At 47.9% G+C, this 16,780-nt stretch overlaps 1 protein-coding gene across 17 annotated transcripts in view; it reads left to right on the top strand.

Annotated features, from left to right (window-relative positions):
- Window positions 1-16,780, top strand: part of TNS3 (tensin 3) — a 309,033-nt gene that overhangs the window by 187,686 nt on the left and 104,567 nt on the right. For all 17 annotated transcript variants that reach the window (XM_031665397.1, XM_031665393.1, XM_031665405.1 and 14 more), the window contains 2 exons: window positions 246-311; window positions 3,797-3,901. In XM_031665397.1, the coding sequence (XP_031521257.1) occupies window positions 246-311; window positions 3,797-3,901 (171 nt within the window). The remainder of the gene's footprint in view (window positions 1-245; window positions 312-3,796; window positions 3,902-16,780) is intronic.

Genomic DNA, 16,780 nt, shown 5'->3' with positions numbered 1-16,780 from the left:
TACCCCCCTTTCCAAAATTCAGCCTACTGACAAAATTGTTCCCACATTAGGAGAAAGTGATCATTGATCTCTGGGGGAAAAAATTATGGATAACCAATGATGCTGCCTATACTTTCTGTATCATGGGCCATCTTTATTGCAGATTTGGGAGTGGTGCTGTACTGGTTGGAATAAAGGACAAAGTCAATCCATACTTTTCTGGTTAATCATCTCCACAAATGTGTTAAAATACATTGTTTTTTCAGATGACCGTTTTCCTGACTATGGGAAGGTTGAATTAGTCTTCTCTGCCACGCCTGAGAAGATTCAAGGTGGGTAGCTTGGTGGAACACCGGGAGGTCCTTGTTGACACAGATGGAAGGTGCATGATGGCTATGCTGGGGCTACAGTACTAGTCTCCTGCCTTTGCACATATTTGGAGACTTCTGTAATTAATTTTATTTAAATATAGGATATTGGATAGTGGAACAAGAAGGCCCACGTGTCAGTAAGCCCCAGAAGTGGTGTGACTTGCCCACAGCCACTCAGCCAGGAGAGCCTCGGGCATGACTGACCATTCTTGCAGGAGTAAGGTGGTATTGCGTTGTGGTTTTAATTTGCATTCCCCTGGTGGTTAGTGATGTTTAGCATTTTTTCATATGTTTGTTGGCTGTTTGTATATGTTTTGAAAAATGTCTGTTCATATCATTTGCCCACTTTTTGATGGGATTATTTGTTTTTTTTTCTTGAGGATTTGTTCGAGTTCCTTGTAGATTTTGGATATTAGTGCTTTGTCAGGTGCATAGTTTGCAGATATTCTCTCTCACTCCGTGGGTTCTGTTTACTCTGATGTTTATTTCTTTTGTGGTACAGAAGCTTTTTAGTTTAATTAGGTCCCATTTACTTATTTTTGTCCTGTTGCATTTGCTTTTGAGGTCTTAGTCGTGAATTATTTGCCTAGGCACATGTCCAAAAGAGTTTTTCAACTACGTGGTCTTCTAAACTTTTTATGGTTTCAGGTCTTAGATTTAAATCTTGGATCCATCTTGAGTTGATTTTTATAATATAAGGTGAGAAATGGGGATCCAGTCTTACTCTTCTACATGTGGCTAGCCAGTTTTCCCAGCACCATTTGTTAAATAGGGTATTCTTTCCCCAGTTTATATTTTTGTATGCTTTGTTGAAGATCAATCCGTTGTAGTCAGTTGTATTTCTGGATTCTCTCTTCTGTTCCATTGATCTGTGTGTCTACTTTTATACCATGATGTTTTGGTAACTATAGCCTTGTAGTATAGTTTGAATTCCAATAATGTGATGCCTTCAGATTTTTTTTATGTTTTGTTTTTAGGATTCGTTTGGCCATTTGGGCCTCTTTTTGGTTCCATATGAATTTTAGGATTTTTTTTTTCTAATTTTGTGAAAAATGATATTAGTATTTTGATAGGAATTGCATTGAATCTGTAGATTGCTTTGGACAGTATGGTCATTTTCAGTATATTGATTCTTCCAATCCATGAGCATGGGATGTGTTTCCATTTGCTAGTGTCATTTCTGATTTCTTTCAGCAGTGTTTTGTAGTTCTCCTTGAATAGATGTTTCACCTTTTGATTAAGTATATTTCTAGTTTTTTTGTTTTTTTTTTTTCAGCTGTTGTAAAAAGAATTGAGTTCTTAATTTCATTGTCAGTTTGGTCATTGTTGGTGTATAGCAGTGCTACTGATATGTGTACATTGATTTTGAAACCTCATACTTTACTGAATTTGTTTATCAAATCTAGAAGTCTTTTGGAGGAGTCTTTAGTATTTTCTAGGTATACGATCATATCATTGGCAAATAGCAACAGTTTTAATTCTTCTTTTCCAATTTGGGTGCTCTTTATTTCTTTCTCTTAGCTGAGTGCTCTGGCAGTGCTGTTCCAGTACTATGTTGAATAGAAGTGGTGAAAATGGGCATCTTTGTCTTGTTCCACTTCTCAAGGGGAATGCTTTCAACCTTTCCCCATTCAGCATGACATAAGCTGTGGGTTTGTCATACGTGGCTTTTATCATTTCAAGGTAAGTCCCTTCTACGCCTAGTTTGTTGAGTGTTTTTATCATAAAGTGATGCTAGATTTTATCGAATGCCTTTTTTGTATCTACTGAAATGACATATAGTTTTTGTTTTAATTTCTGTTTATGTGGTACATCACATTTATTGACTTCTATATGTTCTAAATCATCCCTGCTTTCCTGGGATGAAATCCACTTGATCATGGTGTATTATCTTTTTAATGTGCTGTTAGATTCAGTTAGTTAATATTTGTTGAAGATTTTGCATCTATGTTCATCAGGGATGTTGGTCTGTGGTTTTCTTTTTTGTTGTTGTTGTATTATTTCCTGGCTTTGGTATCAGGGTGATACTGGCTTCATAGAATGAGTTAGTTAGGGATGATTCCTCTTTCTCAGTCTTTTGAAATTGTTCAGTAGGATTGGTACCAGTTCTTCTTTGAATGGATGGTAGAATTCAGCTGTGAATCCATCTGGCCCTGGGCTCTTTTTTATTGGCATTAAAAAACATTATTGATTCATTTTCACTGCTTGTTATTAGTCTGTTCAGGGTTTCTATTTCTTCCTGATTTAATCGAGGAGGGTTGTCTGTGTCTAGGAATTGACCACTAGTCTCTCAATTTTCTAGTTTATATACATAAAGGTGCTCATAATAGTCTTGAATGATCTTTCATGCTGGTTGTAATCTTTCCAGTTTCATTTCTAATTGAATTTATTGAATCTTCTCTCTTCTTGGTTAATCTAGCTAATGGTCTATCAGTTTTGTTTATCTTTTCAAAAAACCAGCTTTTTGTTTCATTGATCTTTTGTATTTTGTTTCAATTTCATTTAGTTCTGCACTGATTTTTGTTTTTTTATTTTCTTCTACTAGCTTTGAGTTTCGTTTATTCTCGCTTCTCTAGTTCCTTGAGGCTTGACATTAGGTTGTCAATATGTGATCTTTCAGACTTTTTGATGTAGGCATTTAATGCTATAAACTTTCCTCTTAGCACTGGCTTTGCTGTATCCCAGAGGTTTTGGTAACTTGTGTCACTATTATTCGTTTCAAGGAATTTTTAAATTTCCATCATGATTTCATCATTGTCCCCAAAGTAACCAGCATTTTAAAAAGAGAATTAGAAGTACAGTAGGCTGCCAGTATTATATGCAAAACAAATTTTTTCCCTAAAAAATATATTTCAAAAGAAACCAGTCCCTTTATCATCAAGGTGAATTGTCCAGATCCATCACCAAGATCCACATGCATGGGAGTTTTGTTTCCCTTTTTAATAGCTGTGGAAATATTCATACTTTTTCTGTGTTCATTGTCATCGATTTAGGCAAAAACCTTTAAATACATGGCTTGTGTGTTAAAAATCCCCTTGGTATTCTTAGAAAGACTTGAAGGGAGGAGTGTGGATCTAGGAGCCTGGAGCCTGGATTCAAATCTGTGGGCTCTGAGGCTCAGAGACAGCTTACCGGGCCTCTGTGTCCTCATCAGTGAGGTGGTCTGAAGACTCCTGTTTTGCAGACGTGTCCAAGCCTGGTACACAGTGGACGAAAGATCAGTGCTGACTTCCCCCTTCCCGCTAGTGGTTTTAACTACGGTTCTATTTGTGGAAAACCCTCCACATTCTCTGATTAGTGTCGTGGCTCCTGGCGGGAGGGTGGAGAATGGAGAGGCTTCTCTCTCCTGCTCAAGTCAGGCTGCTCACCTGCCCTTGTGGTGGAGTCAGGTGGACGGAGGTGATGGGTTTCACTAGGACTAATGTTGCTGCCTGTGCCCTGTGCAGGGTCCGAACACTTGTACAACGACCACGGCGTGATTGTGGACTACAACACGGCAGACCCACTGATACGCTGGGACTCGTACGAGAACCTCAGTGCAGACGGAGAAGGTGCGTGTGGTCATCTTGTGTGCAGTTATGGAGGAGAAGGGCACAGGGAAGACAGCCCACTCAAAGATCTGAAGTATTTTGCAGTCCGCTCAGAAGAGGAAAATCCCTCTCTTTTCTCAGAGATCCAGAATCACACCTTTGTGTGACACAGTTGTGAGTTTTGAGGGTCTTCATGAGAATAAGGCATGGTGAGTTTGGGTCAGGGCTTTTTGTGAAGCTGTAACGGGTGGATGAGCTGTCAGTGAAGTTATATCCAGGAGCTCCTTGGCCTGAACTTGTATGTATGTGTATGTATAATGCCAGGGACCGTTCCCCCTTCTTCCCCTCCCTTCCTGTTTGCATGTGGGGATGCCAAGCGCTGACCACAGCCAAACTAGCTACTGTTGTACGGCCCCACGTGCAACAGACATCTTGTTTTAATTTCTGTTTGCTTGTTGGTCTAGTGTTCCTGATTTATGACTGTATCATTTAAATCTTGTTTTCACGAGACAATCTCATCCAAACATGTCCTATGTTCACTTGTGGAATATGCACATTGGGTCACAGCTAGAAGCGTGAAGGAGGAAAGGAAGGAAGAGGCAGCTGTGTGCTGGAATCTCCGCAAGACACAACTGGAGGCTGATTTCAAAGAAGGGGAATTGAGGCTTTTCCTGGCACGTCATGCTGATCTCTCGTCTTTTTCAACCACTGACTGAGAATCAGATTTGGTTTGGGAAAGAAATTAAAACACTTTTTGTCAGATTAGTTACATCCAGATGTGAAATAGCTAAAAGCAAGTGTTGTGGAAAGAACTGCGGTAGCGCCCCATCTTTGTGGGTCGTGGAGCTTCCCATGACTCCAGGAAGGTGGTGTCTGTGGTCAGTGAGAAAGGACACCAATTGTGTGTCCCAGGGCAGCACACGGCTCCTCTCTGTTCTTCTGGGGAGAAGCTTGCTCCTTCATAGGCCTTGTGGGATGGAATTTCAACTCAAGGAATTGTTGCAACCCAAATACACCTGTACCAGAGGTGGAGACGCACAGATGGAGTATTGATAGTAAGGGCATTAAAACACAGATGAAATCTGGGGCTAGTGGGCAAGTTGTTGTGGACAGGGAGAGCCTGGCTCTGGCCTCTAAAGTAAACAGAGTGTTCTTTGCTGGTGTGAATTACTCAGCACATCAGTCCTTCCAGATAACCAGCACATTAAAAGAAATGTAGCTGAAAACTCTTGGAAAACGATACATTGTCTCTCAAAAGATCACAGTGCACACTGGAATCTTAAAGCCGTGAGATTTATCAAACAACAGTTATCAAACTTTTGATCACAGAGCTCTTTTTCCAGTTACGTCTCTTCCCATCTGCGTAGCTATATTCTGTCCATCACACGGTGATGTTTTCCACTGGAGGAGAGAAGGGTAAAGCAGTGGTTGGTGAAGTGTGTAAATAATCAGTGCAAGGCAAGATGGGGAAAGGGGCTAATTTGGAGAGCTGGGTGGGGACTCTGAGGACAGCTGACTCAGCATCCTAAATTCCAGGCTGAGGCGAGTGGATTTGACTAGAGAGGTCCCTTGTTGCATGGGAGCCAGCGAGCAGGGCTCTGTTGTGAGGCGATGAATCAGCGGCTGTGCCGAGTCTCCTGGAGACCAGGAAGCAAGTTGTGAAAAGGACATTCTCGTGATGCTGGGAGGTTCCTTGCTTGCCGAGGGAGGGGTGAGCCTGGAGGGTTATTGACCATGAGGGAGGCAGGGGTTCTAAAACACCGGTGGGTGGTCTCTGTGCCGATGCTGCAAGCGGGGAGCAGTGAAGTCCAGTGGACAGTGTGGAGGAGCCCCAGCTCCTGTGAGGAGCATGCTCTGGAGGGCAGCTCTGTGCTCAGCCCCTCCATGGGTGCCCCACTCTTGTCCCCAAACTGGCTCCCAGCTGAGCCTGTGACCTGCCTGTGGGGCAGGCTTTATCCTTCCCATGTCACAACCAGGGAACTGAAAGCTTGGTGCCAGTGGCCACGTCACTCACAGGTGATGAAGGACCCACATTGATTTTATGTAAAAAACATATAGACAGAAAATCAGTTGAGTGTTCACCACCCTTTAGGGGTTACATGAAACTTTACAGAGAATCTGTGGAAGTATGTATGTGAGCGTGTGTGTATAGATCCATACATTACGTTGTGGAGGACTTGCCGTTACCACTGGGTGAAATAGACAGAATTCAGTCTTAAACACTCTCAACCACCGCAGTGTCTCCTGAAGATGCAGAGGGAGATACTTCTTTACTTCGAGGCCCTCTCAGCCCATTCACGCTGTCTTAACAGATGACCGTAACCTGGGTGTCTTAAACAACAAACATGTATTTCTCCTACTTTGAGAAGCTGGGAAGTCCAAGATCAGGCAGCCAGCCTGGCGGATTCTGGTGAGGGCTGTCATCTGGTTGCCGACTCCTGCCTTCTCGTGTCTCCACGTGGTGGTGAGGAGAAGGAGCTCCTTGGGGCCTCCTTACTGAGAGCATCAATCCCACTTATGGGGGCTCCATCCTCATGCTCTGAGCACTGTCCAGAGGTCCTGCCTCCTAATACCATCACACTGGGGATTAAGTTTTGTCGTATGAATCTTGGAGGACACAAATATTCAGTCCGTAGCAGATACTCAATGCGTGTTTCTTGAATGAATGATTAGAGAAGCAATTTGAACTTTAAATATCTAAGGCCTTGACGTGACAAATCACAACTCCCATTGGTGTATTTTTCATTCAGCATCTTCTGAGCCAGTGGTGTGAGCAGGTGGGAGACTGCTGTGGACTGTGTGGTTGGAGGTGCTGGAGCCATGCAGGTGATGGTCTGGACATCCACTCGGGACTCTGTCGCCGAGAGTTGGGTCTAGGGGCGAGTAGAGAAGGTCTGGCATTGCCATGCAAAGGATGGAGCCAATTGGGAGTGGGTGCACAGGAATCCTGGAAAGAAACTGAGAAAGAACAGGGCAGAGTAGGGAGGACACCTGGGAGACAGTGGTTCCCAGACAGGTGGGCGAGGAGTCAGATAGGGCGCCAAGGCAGCCAGGTGCACTTTGCAGCCAGATTCACAGCTTTCCTGTGCAGTAAGTGGAGTGGGTCAGAAAGTTCATGCTTCTACACTTTAAATCTTTGCTTCTCCACGGACTGACCTTGCTCCAAGGAAACAGGGCACTTAAGGGGCTGTTGAAGAATGAAGCATGTTGTATGAAAATCGTCCTACCTGGCTGTCTCATGGGTTTTCCTGGGCCAGGGCTAGCCCTGCTCACTTGTTCTGTTGCTGCTGCTACTTCTGTTGCACATTTTTCAGGGTCCCCGGTGCTTGTCCCCTGAGTATCCAAAAGGTGGGCACTGCTCTGAACCCTTGGAATTGTGTCAGTTTTTTTTTTCACTGATAAATGATCTTTAAATCAACTTCAGGAAATTTGGGGGGAATAAAGGAATTTTTTGGGAGGCCATGGAAGAGCTTATGGAGTCAAAAGCAGAGCCATCCAGCTGGTGGAGGTTTTGGAAGGGACAGTGCCACTGAAAGCTGTTCTGTGGTCTGGGCGGTCACCCCCAGGGACCCTTTGCAGGGACCAGCACTAGGATAACAGGCTCCAGCGCTCAGCCCCACGTCGCTCTGCTTATGTTCATACTCCTGGAAAACAGACACTGCATGGCATTGCTTGGGTCGTGTCCTGAGCTAGGGCTGGGTGGGCAGAGCATCACCCCCAGGCTGCACGCATGGAGGGAAGAAGGCCAGTTTCCCAGGGGAAAATGCAAGCGTCATCCCCGAGGAAGAGGAGATGGGTACGGAGCCTGGACAGTGACAGGTGCCCACTTCAGGGACACAGACGCTTCTGTTGGCTCCCTAAGGGGTCAGCAGCTGAGAGCTTGGAGTCAGTGCTCATTGTCATGAGACAGTGGCTATGTCTGCCCAGCAGACATCAAGAGGATCAGTTACAGAAGAGGAGTGGAAGGGGTTCTGGGGTTCATGGTCTCTGAGGGCTTCCAGGCTTCATAAAACAGCAGAGACCCCCTTTATGGGCAGAGTCATGCTCAGACTCCTCATGGATATAGTGGATGAGAGTGCAGCCTCCTCCCAGCGCCTGGTTCATCCTTTGCAGCCTCAATGATATCTGAAGCCCATGAGCACGCCCAGGGAGGTGGAGGGACAGGGGAGGACTCAGAGTGAGCTCAGGAGTGTTATCCAGATGCTTAGCCCAGAACCCACCACACGGAATCTGAGTCCTCTCCCAAAACCGGATCTCAGCAACCTTCCCTTGAACCACTGCCTGAGCATTCCTGAGAATTCCAGCTCCTGAGTTACAGACAAGCACAGAGCCTTTCCTCAGATCTGCATCCTCTCCTCCTGAATCCCCTCCATCCCCACGTGCTGTCTGGCGTGTCTGGGGTACCTGATTCAGTGGAGTGAGTTTAATGCTTCTCTTTCTTTATTATACATACATTTAAGCTTGTATCAATATTTTTTTGAAGATGTAAATTATCAAAAAGAAAGAAGGAATAATTACCCCCATCTTACCATCTAGAGATGAAGCACTCGTCACTGGTGTGTTTTCGGGATGATTTCTAAGTACCATGTCATTTCTCTTAATAAGATCAGCCTGTGCATTGTTTTATAGCCTGAGTTTTTCACTTAACTCACCTCCTTGAGCATCTGTGCACATCTTTAAACTTTTCTTCCCGTGTCCTTCTCACTGAGCACGCTGGATTCCCTTAGAGGGGCTTCCCAAGTGCATTTGATCTTATTGCTGCACTCCTGCAGGGTTTCCAAGTTCTCCTGCGAGACACGAGGCTGCCACCACCACCTCTGCCACCAAAGCTCTGCAGAATCCCCAGGCTTGGGTCCTTTTGAGAAGGTGTTCCCCAGAAAGAGTAGTCACCTTTGGATAGAAAACTCATCCTTGCTGAATTTCCCTCCTCTTTTCCACTCTGCAGCCCTCCTCAGCCCCTCTTTGGCGTGGAGGCCAGTCGGCTGCATTGGTGAGCTCTTACTCCAGGCAGGCTTCGCTCTTCCCTGCGGTCAGCAGTGCCTGGCTCAGGTCCCTGGACTGGACACCGCCTGGCGGGTGGAAGGCGGAGTCCCAGCCGCATTCCCACTGGGGCTTTAGTCTTCCAAGCTGTCCAATGCTTTGAGGAGTTAAGGTTTGGCAGCCTCTGAAACATTCTCTTTTAGCTGGGAAAATGATGTATTGTGGCACTCTCTTTTCCACCCCCGCCTCTGCCTTTTCTATCCCCGCCCTTGCCTGGTTAAAAAAACCCAAAAAAATGTTGACTTAAGCCACATTTTTCTCTAGAAGTGGTTGCTGTCCTGGAATGGAGCCCTCCGCAGCTGCCTTCAGTCTGGGCCTGCATTGGGGGAGTGCCTGCTTTGATGTGTGAGCGCACATTCTGCTTCTATGCTCAGAAAGGAGCCAGCCTTGAATCCTTTCCAGTGTGGGCAAACGATTACAAATGCCCTGTCTTCAGCACAGAGAAGAGCACGTGGTCCTGGTCTCCCCGTGGGTCTGTGGTCCTGGCAGGTGGTGGCCGCGGGGGATGGTGGTCGTGTCAGCGTTCCCTGGAGTGGTTGCTGTCCCCGAGGGGGGGGAAGAATGTCTCGCGGTACACAGTGTGGCAGCCTGCCGGAAGCCTCACTGTGGTATCTTAATCCTCGAGAGAGCCTGTGAGCCCATTTTAGAGATAAAGAGAGCAGATCCAATGAGAAATCAAAAGCTAGGAACCGGCCAGGGACCCTGGTAGCCTTCTGGCGTTGTACATTGTCAGCGATGGCAGCTGTGGCTCAGAGTGTGTCCTGTGCTCGAGACCGTGCAGGACAGGGCTCATACCCTTGACTTTCCTCTTTGAGACTCAGTGAGACTGGGCTGAGTCTCACCAAGTGCCCCACCTCTTCGTCACACAAGAGGGCTGTGGGTGGGGGGATTTCTTACCCTAGTAGGATGCACCTGCCCTTTCAGGATCAGACTTGCTCTGATGGTCTAAGGGAATGCCCACAGCAGCATATGTGTCCCTGGATTTGTAATGTCACCACCAAGAACGCAGTGTGTAGACAGATCCCATTACTCCCTCCTCTCCATGGCTCAAAGAGATGAAAAATGCCCTCACTTCCTTTTTCTCCCCACCATTGGGCCTCAGCACTCTTCAGGGAGGCTTCCAGACAGGATTCTCCCCACAGCACTCTTCAGGGAGGCTCTGCAAAGCCCTGGACCCCCATGTTGCTGAGCCCCATGGAGAACATCTCATTTTCCTCGCTGGACGTCTCTGGAGCATCCGTGTCAGTGGCCACACTCCCCATCGGGACACTTGTTCTCATAAACCACATTCTCTTTCACTTTCCCAGTCTGTAAAGTGGCCTGTTTTAATTGGATGACTCTAAAGATACCTCCCTCCAACTCTGAGATTTTTGTTACTGTACACACCATTTGTCATATTCATGCATCTCATATTTTCTTGGGAATTCCCATGGTTCTGATGCTGGGGTGGGTGCAGGAAGAAACAGAGCAGACTCTTTAATTGGGAAGACACAGATATACATCAGTTGTTGCCACAGGGTGCACCATGTACCATAATTGGAGTATACCAGGAATTAGGAAAGAATTGAAGAGAATCAGCTACTTTGCCTGTGCAATCCAGGGAGATTTCATGAAGAGGACAGCCCTTGCAGGTAGGGAATGCAGACAGAGTATGCCTAGCCCTGGGCATGGGGCATAGGTGAGCAGGACATATTCACGAGGTGGAAGTGTATTCCGCCTGGCTGGTGTGCAGGAGGAAGTAACAGGTGCTATGTGTGATGGATCGTGAGATCGGGGAACCTCAGCTTCCTTTCCTGAGCCTGGCTCCTTTGCTGGGTGACAGTGAGGATCCCAGGAGCCACATGACTGGAGGATACAGAAAGATAACAAAGGGACTGGAGGACGCCCTGGGGGAGGCAGAGTCTGGAGAGGAAGGAGAGTAGAGAATGGGCTTCTGGACTCCCCAGCTAAGAACTGACGGAGGCCTGGACTTGGGTGTGGCTCTGGTGAAGGAGAGTAGGGGCTTTCAGGTATTTAGGAGACAGATGAGTAAGACTCTACAACAGATTTAGAGGAAGGGTTGAGCGGCAGGGAAGCTTCAAGAATGGCTGAGGGTTGGACATGAAGGCCGGCTCTGTCACTCTTGTCCTTGGTTTCTTGCCTTGACCTACGACTTTTTGAGTGCAGCTCAAACGATGCTGCGTTTTCATCTGTGTCTTGCAAGAGTGTGCAGGATGAGGGCCATGGCATTGCCAGGCCTGGGCTTTGCCACTTTAAGTGGATACCTTGATGAACATTTCCAGAGTCCAGGCTTTGGGGCTCCCATGGGGCTGCTAGAGGGAGCAGACTGAGGAGATTCACATTTGTCTACAACCTTCGCAATAAGACAGTTCTGAAGTGGCCATACCGTGTTCTCAGAAAGCTGTTCCGAGTTCCAGGAACAGGCTACCGTGAGGACGTGTTGGCTTAGGAAGCGCTGGCCGCAGTGTGCAGAGCTGGCCGGGAAGTGCCAGATCAGGTTGAGACCATTCAAGTGTTGCCACTTTGAAAATGGATTTGAAAACTTTCCTCCCCAGACACTGTTGGGTTTTAAGATTTGGAAAAGTGAAGTAAGCTTTGACAACTTAGTGGAGGAGGGGGCCGATGGCACCTGACAGATCCTTCAGTCCTGGCTCTGCTCTTTGCTGAGTGCTTAGGTACACACGGTGCCTTGTGTCTGCAGCCTGGGTTCTTGTTGGCCAGATGGGGTGCTGCCCCCCAACATCCAGAGCTGCTCCAGGGTGCTTTGCATGGTGTTCAGCCACCCTGTGAGACTTGACTCTCCACCAGGCAGAAGACTATTTCTTTAGGTCTTGTCCCCAAACCAGGCTTTTCTAAGCATTGCTTGCTTAGATAACTCCAGTGAAAAGCAGCTCTCATCAGGCAACTGAAGTTGTTTGAGACAGAAACGGGCCAGATGGGCGTGTAGTCCTGTTCTGAGCCTGAGATTTCCTCCCTCTGCATCTCTCGATTATGAATTGAGGCTGCAGGCCTCCAACCCACAAACACCAAAGGACCTCCTTGCAGGCGTGATCACAGACCAAACAGCAAGTCCTCCTGAATGTCACCTGAGAGAGTGGCCTGGGGGCACCGGCTTCCTCCTGTCTGAAGTGTGAGAAGCCTACCCTTTGTTACAACCAGGATCAAGTTGTGTGGGGGTTACTTTCAAAAAATTGATACACTCCATCAGAAGAGTGAGGGTGGCATTGGGGGCAGTGAAAAGAGTTGTTCCAGGTCCTGAGCCGCCATCTCATGAAGTACTCATTACTTTTTGAATCTGACAGGAATCAGAGGAATTGGCTCAAGTTGTATGTTGTCCTGTCAAATTTGCAGAAATCAGCCCACAAGAGTGGCCTTAAGAGTTAAGTAGTGTCACCCCCTGGGACAGTGAAAGAGGTGCTGAGAGTTGGCTGGATTCGTCCTGGGTCCTCAGGGGCCCTCCAACCCCCAGTAGGCACACAAACCTTCGGCCTCCTCTGCTTCCTGGGAGGAAGGGTCCACCCATTATCCCACTGGATGAGGTGTCCTGTGCATGCAGACAGGGTCTAGAAGGTGGACAGCTTGTTTGTATTACTGCAGTTAATAGTCGGCCGTCATTTACCGGTCGCTCTCTTCTTCTTCTTCTTCTTCTTCTTCTTCTTTCTTCTTCTTTTCTTTCTTCTTCTTTTCTTCCCCACCACCACGCCCGCCCACCCACCGCACCCACCACCACCACCAGAAGAACGATCGATCCGGATCTGATCCTGACCGAACGCTCTGCCTCAGCCTCCCGAGTAGCTGGGACTACAGGTGCCTGCACCATGCCCAGCTAATTTTTCTATTTTTAGTAGAGATGGAGTTTTCACTATGTTGGCCAGGCTGGTCTCGATCTCCTGCCCACCTGGGCCTCCCAAAGTGTTGGGATTACAGGTGTGAGCCACTGTGCCTGGCCTACTGTGTCTTCTTAGAGTCCAGTGGAGCTGTGCTTCTTAATCTTTTTTCACTTTCCTCTGCTATTTGTGGTCAGTATCTCCACCGCTCTTTGGTGACCCTGCCCACTTAACCAACATGCATGCAATGATTCATGCCCCTGCCCTGCATTCCTTCCCCAAAGCTGCAGATCTTTGGACTCTAATTCCCACCTATGGGGACTACAACCTTGACTGTTCTTCTGCCGGCGGATTCCCTGAGACGTGAATCTGGAAGAGGGCTCCATCCCTACAGTCTCCCTGGGACCCTGAGCACCAAGCTTCCCACACCCAGCGTGAGCAGCAGTGTGTGTGTAGACCCTGGTGTAGTGAGGGTTTGGTCCTTATTCTTCTTACAAGGCCCTTGCTGCCACTCCTTTCCAAGTCACATCTCAGTCAAGCCCCTCTTCCCAGATGTGGTCTTCTGCCCATCTCCTGGTGTGAGTAGGGAGCCTGAATGGCACTCAGTCAAACCTGCTGAGTTTTCATCTGTGTCTTCCTTGGGCAGAACCTTTCTCTCCATTGCCTGAAAGAGGCAGGGCTGCAACTTCATTTTGCCTCTCTGTAAGAGCCTGCAATTGCACTTGTGCCAAGTCAGGGAAAGAGAGCACCTGCTGACTTTTAAGTATTTGATAAACAGAACCAAAATGTGAGAGAGAACAAGGCTGGGACTGAAGAAAAGCAGAGTCTCTTCCTCACATGCACACCCTTCTGTGTGCCTGGCCCACAGGGTCATGCTCATCATCTTCCTCAGCCCTTGGCTGGAAGAATAGGACTTGTGTGTGCTCTGGCTCTTCTCTTTCAGGCTTAAAGGAATATCTGGGGAGGCCTTTTAGATTACACATGCAAGACTGTCTCATCTACTCCTTTCTTTGGAAAGTGCTGCAAGACAGCTGCCAGGGCTTCCTAGGGGAGGGAAAGGTTATGGATGACTTAGGGGAAAAGGGAGGTGTTCATACAAAAGGGGCAACTGGGACAATCTCTTTGACTTGGGTCCTTTGTCCCTTATGGGGACAGGGACCCTTACACGGAGGTGCACCCTCATGGCCTGCGTCTCTGGCCCCATTCGGCCATCTGGGCTAGGAGACCACCATCCACATGCACGTTCCCTTTAAGCAAATGTTCTCCTGCCTTTTATGGCGATGTTCTTGGTACTGGCATTGACCTTAGGAGTAACAACACTCTTGGGGTCAGCAGCTTTCAAACTCCATGCCTGTGGCTCCAGGATTCCAAGTTGGTTGTTAAGGAGCAGCCCCAGCCTCTCTCCATCCACTTCTGCCAGAACCCTCCACAGCCCCAGTCCCACCTTGATCTTTTTCTGTTTTTCATGTTTGGTTTCTGCATAAAGATTTGTTTGAAGATCAAGTTCTGCTATTGAAAGTTGGGCACCCTGGCCCTATACGGTTAATTCTGGGACTTTAGATAGTTAAAATTGTGTTTAAATGTTGACAAACAAGATAGTTGATGTTAAACACGCATTCAGTTGCATGTAAATTGTCTCTTATTCTCTCTGTAGGTCCAAGGACAGAGGGGATGCCGTTGTTGTATTCTGTTACTGTTACCGAAGATGCCGTGGGGTGCAGGGCATGTGAGATAGAAGGCATAGGTGTCAGAGACTAGTGGGTGTGTTCCCCACGTAAATTTTTTAACATAGCACAGATTGCAGAGGACATTTTATGTAAAACATCCACCTATTTCTTGAAAAACAGGGTTGATACAATGGCAGCTTGTGCTTTTATGTAAGAAAAGCAAGCTTTAAGGGATCTTCAGACTTGCTCAGTTTATCTTGCTGATAGGAGCAATCTGACCTACTTTGTGGATGAAAGCTGGTTTCCACAGCACTCCTTTCCCCCTGTGGACACTGTGCTGGACGGGGATGCACGCCAGGCTGAGCAAAGCTGAGACCGCCTGGCTTGTTGCCTCAGCACAGCCATATACCTAGAGCCTTGCTCTCCGTTGGGGAGACCTGGCATAGAGGTCCACGGACCAGGGTAGGAGACGGTGACCACTTTGCTGTGTGAGCCAGGGGTGTGATAAGAGCATGTCACAGAGAGGGGGCCAAAGTCAAGGCCTGTCGAGGGTGGACACCCAGTGACAGTTGCTCTGGCTGGAATTGGGAGCCCAGATTTAAATCCCTAGGACCCAAGAGACTGACGCGAAGTGCAGGGAAAGTCATTGACCCCAGGAGCTGAGAAAACAGGTTTCTGTGGGCAGGAGGAGGGCGTCCCCAACAAATGTCCTGTGTGTGTTCTGCCTGCACCTGCCTGTTGTGGATGTGGGGGGATCCCCTCCAGTTGATAGGGCCCAGGAGGAGTGTACAACTGTCCCCAAGAAGTTTTTTTCCACATACCAAGAGCCAGAGATGTGTTTAGTGTTTCTTTACAAGTGCATAGTGATGATTTCTTAACAAGGAAAATACACCCTCTGACATCGTGGTCTTTCAGACTTCACCATGGAAAGTTGAATTAATTTAGGATTCATGGTGGTGACAGTCTATGGAAAATTATACTATGAAAATTCAATAGTATTTATTTTTGTCAGTGTGAATGTGAGCTAATTTGTGACCTGGGATATATTCTTACTGAAATTAGGCCAAATGGTTCTTAGAACAATAGCAAGATTTGGCGTTGATTGATTGTGGGAATTATGCCAAGATCTCAGCAGCTGTCCTTTGGTGGCAGCTATAGCCGTACATTGCCCCTGAACTCGTAGCAGTGAGTCCGGGATGCTGCTGGGCCCCTGACTAGGATAAGGCAGAAGGAAAAGCAGCAGGGGAGCCACCGAGTGATGGGCATTCTGGGTGCTTTCCCGAGGGTGGGCAGAGGCTGCGAGGAAACCATCTTTCTCGTAGTATTGGGGGTTCATTCTTTATTCCTGTACACGTAAGATATTGCTCTCTTGTTAATCGTTAAGTCCGAGGATTCGGGTAGGTCACCTGGGGAGTAAAGGCAGAGTGGTCAACTTCTGGGAAGCTCATCAAAGAGAACCAGAGGCCGCGTGTGCTTGCCAGGCAGGCTCTGTAGGACCCAGGATGCAGTCTCCATCCCTTCCCTGCCTCACTGAGCACAGGCAGTGCTGGGTGCTGCAGATACAGAGCTGAATTGGACGGCACAGCTCCGTGCAGAGGCCGGGACAGGGCTGGAATGGCTAATGGTTGTTGTTATCAGAGCTCACCCTTGCTGAGTGCTGCTCACGAGCCGCACAACCTTCCGAGCATGCAGCTTGCATTGACGTATTTAATCCTTACCACACTCGGAGAGGTCAGAGGGCTAGTTGGAGAAGCCAGGAGTGGGGACTTGGTCGCCGGCTGTGAATCTCCTTCTGCCGATGTGCCGAGCTCAGTGCAGGCAGGGACTGGATTCACAGAGGCAGGAGGCTGAGAGCACCATGAGTGTGTCCAAGGCAGGGTGCCCAGTGCAGGAGCCAAGATGCAGAGAAGGGTAGAGAGCTGACTAGGAGTGAGTTCACTGGCTGTGGCATCACTTGACCTGTGCAAGGCAGGCGAGGTTGTCTGCTGGGAGTGGACAACAGTCTGGGGAGTGGAGGTATTGAAAGCTGGGACAGCTTGGAGGAGCTTCCCCTGGAAACAGGTGGTTGCTGGGGTGGGCGGTGCTCAGTAATGTGTGGACGCCACACTGGTAGAGCTGCTTTCAGAGGCATGCACATCAGCAAGGGCATGGACATGGGCCACAGGTGAGGGAGACAGCAGGCCTTGTGGGTCTAGATGGGCTAGGAGAGGAAGTACCGTGGATCTGTGTTGCCCTTGATGTCTTAAATTTGGTGCTGGAGTTAAACATACATTGGCTCCCGACTCCAGTGTGCTGAGGGAAGGACTGGATACATGCAGAGAAGAGCAGGAGCCAGGGAGCTGTAGAGGCTGCTAGAGAAAGGAGAG

The sequence above is a fragment of the Papio anubis genome, chromosome 4 (genome assembly GCF_008728515.1).
Source record: "Papio anubis isolate 15944 chromosome 4, Panubis1.0, whole genome shotgun sequence".
Classification (NCBI taxonomy): Eukaryota; Metazoa; Chordata; class Mammalia; order Primates; family Cercopithecidae; genus Papio; species Papio anubis.
This window is presented reverse-complemented; position numbering and strand designations above follow the sequence as displayed.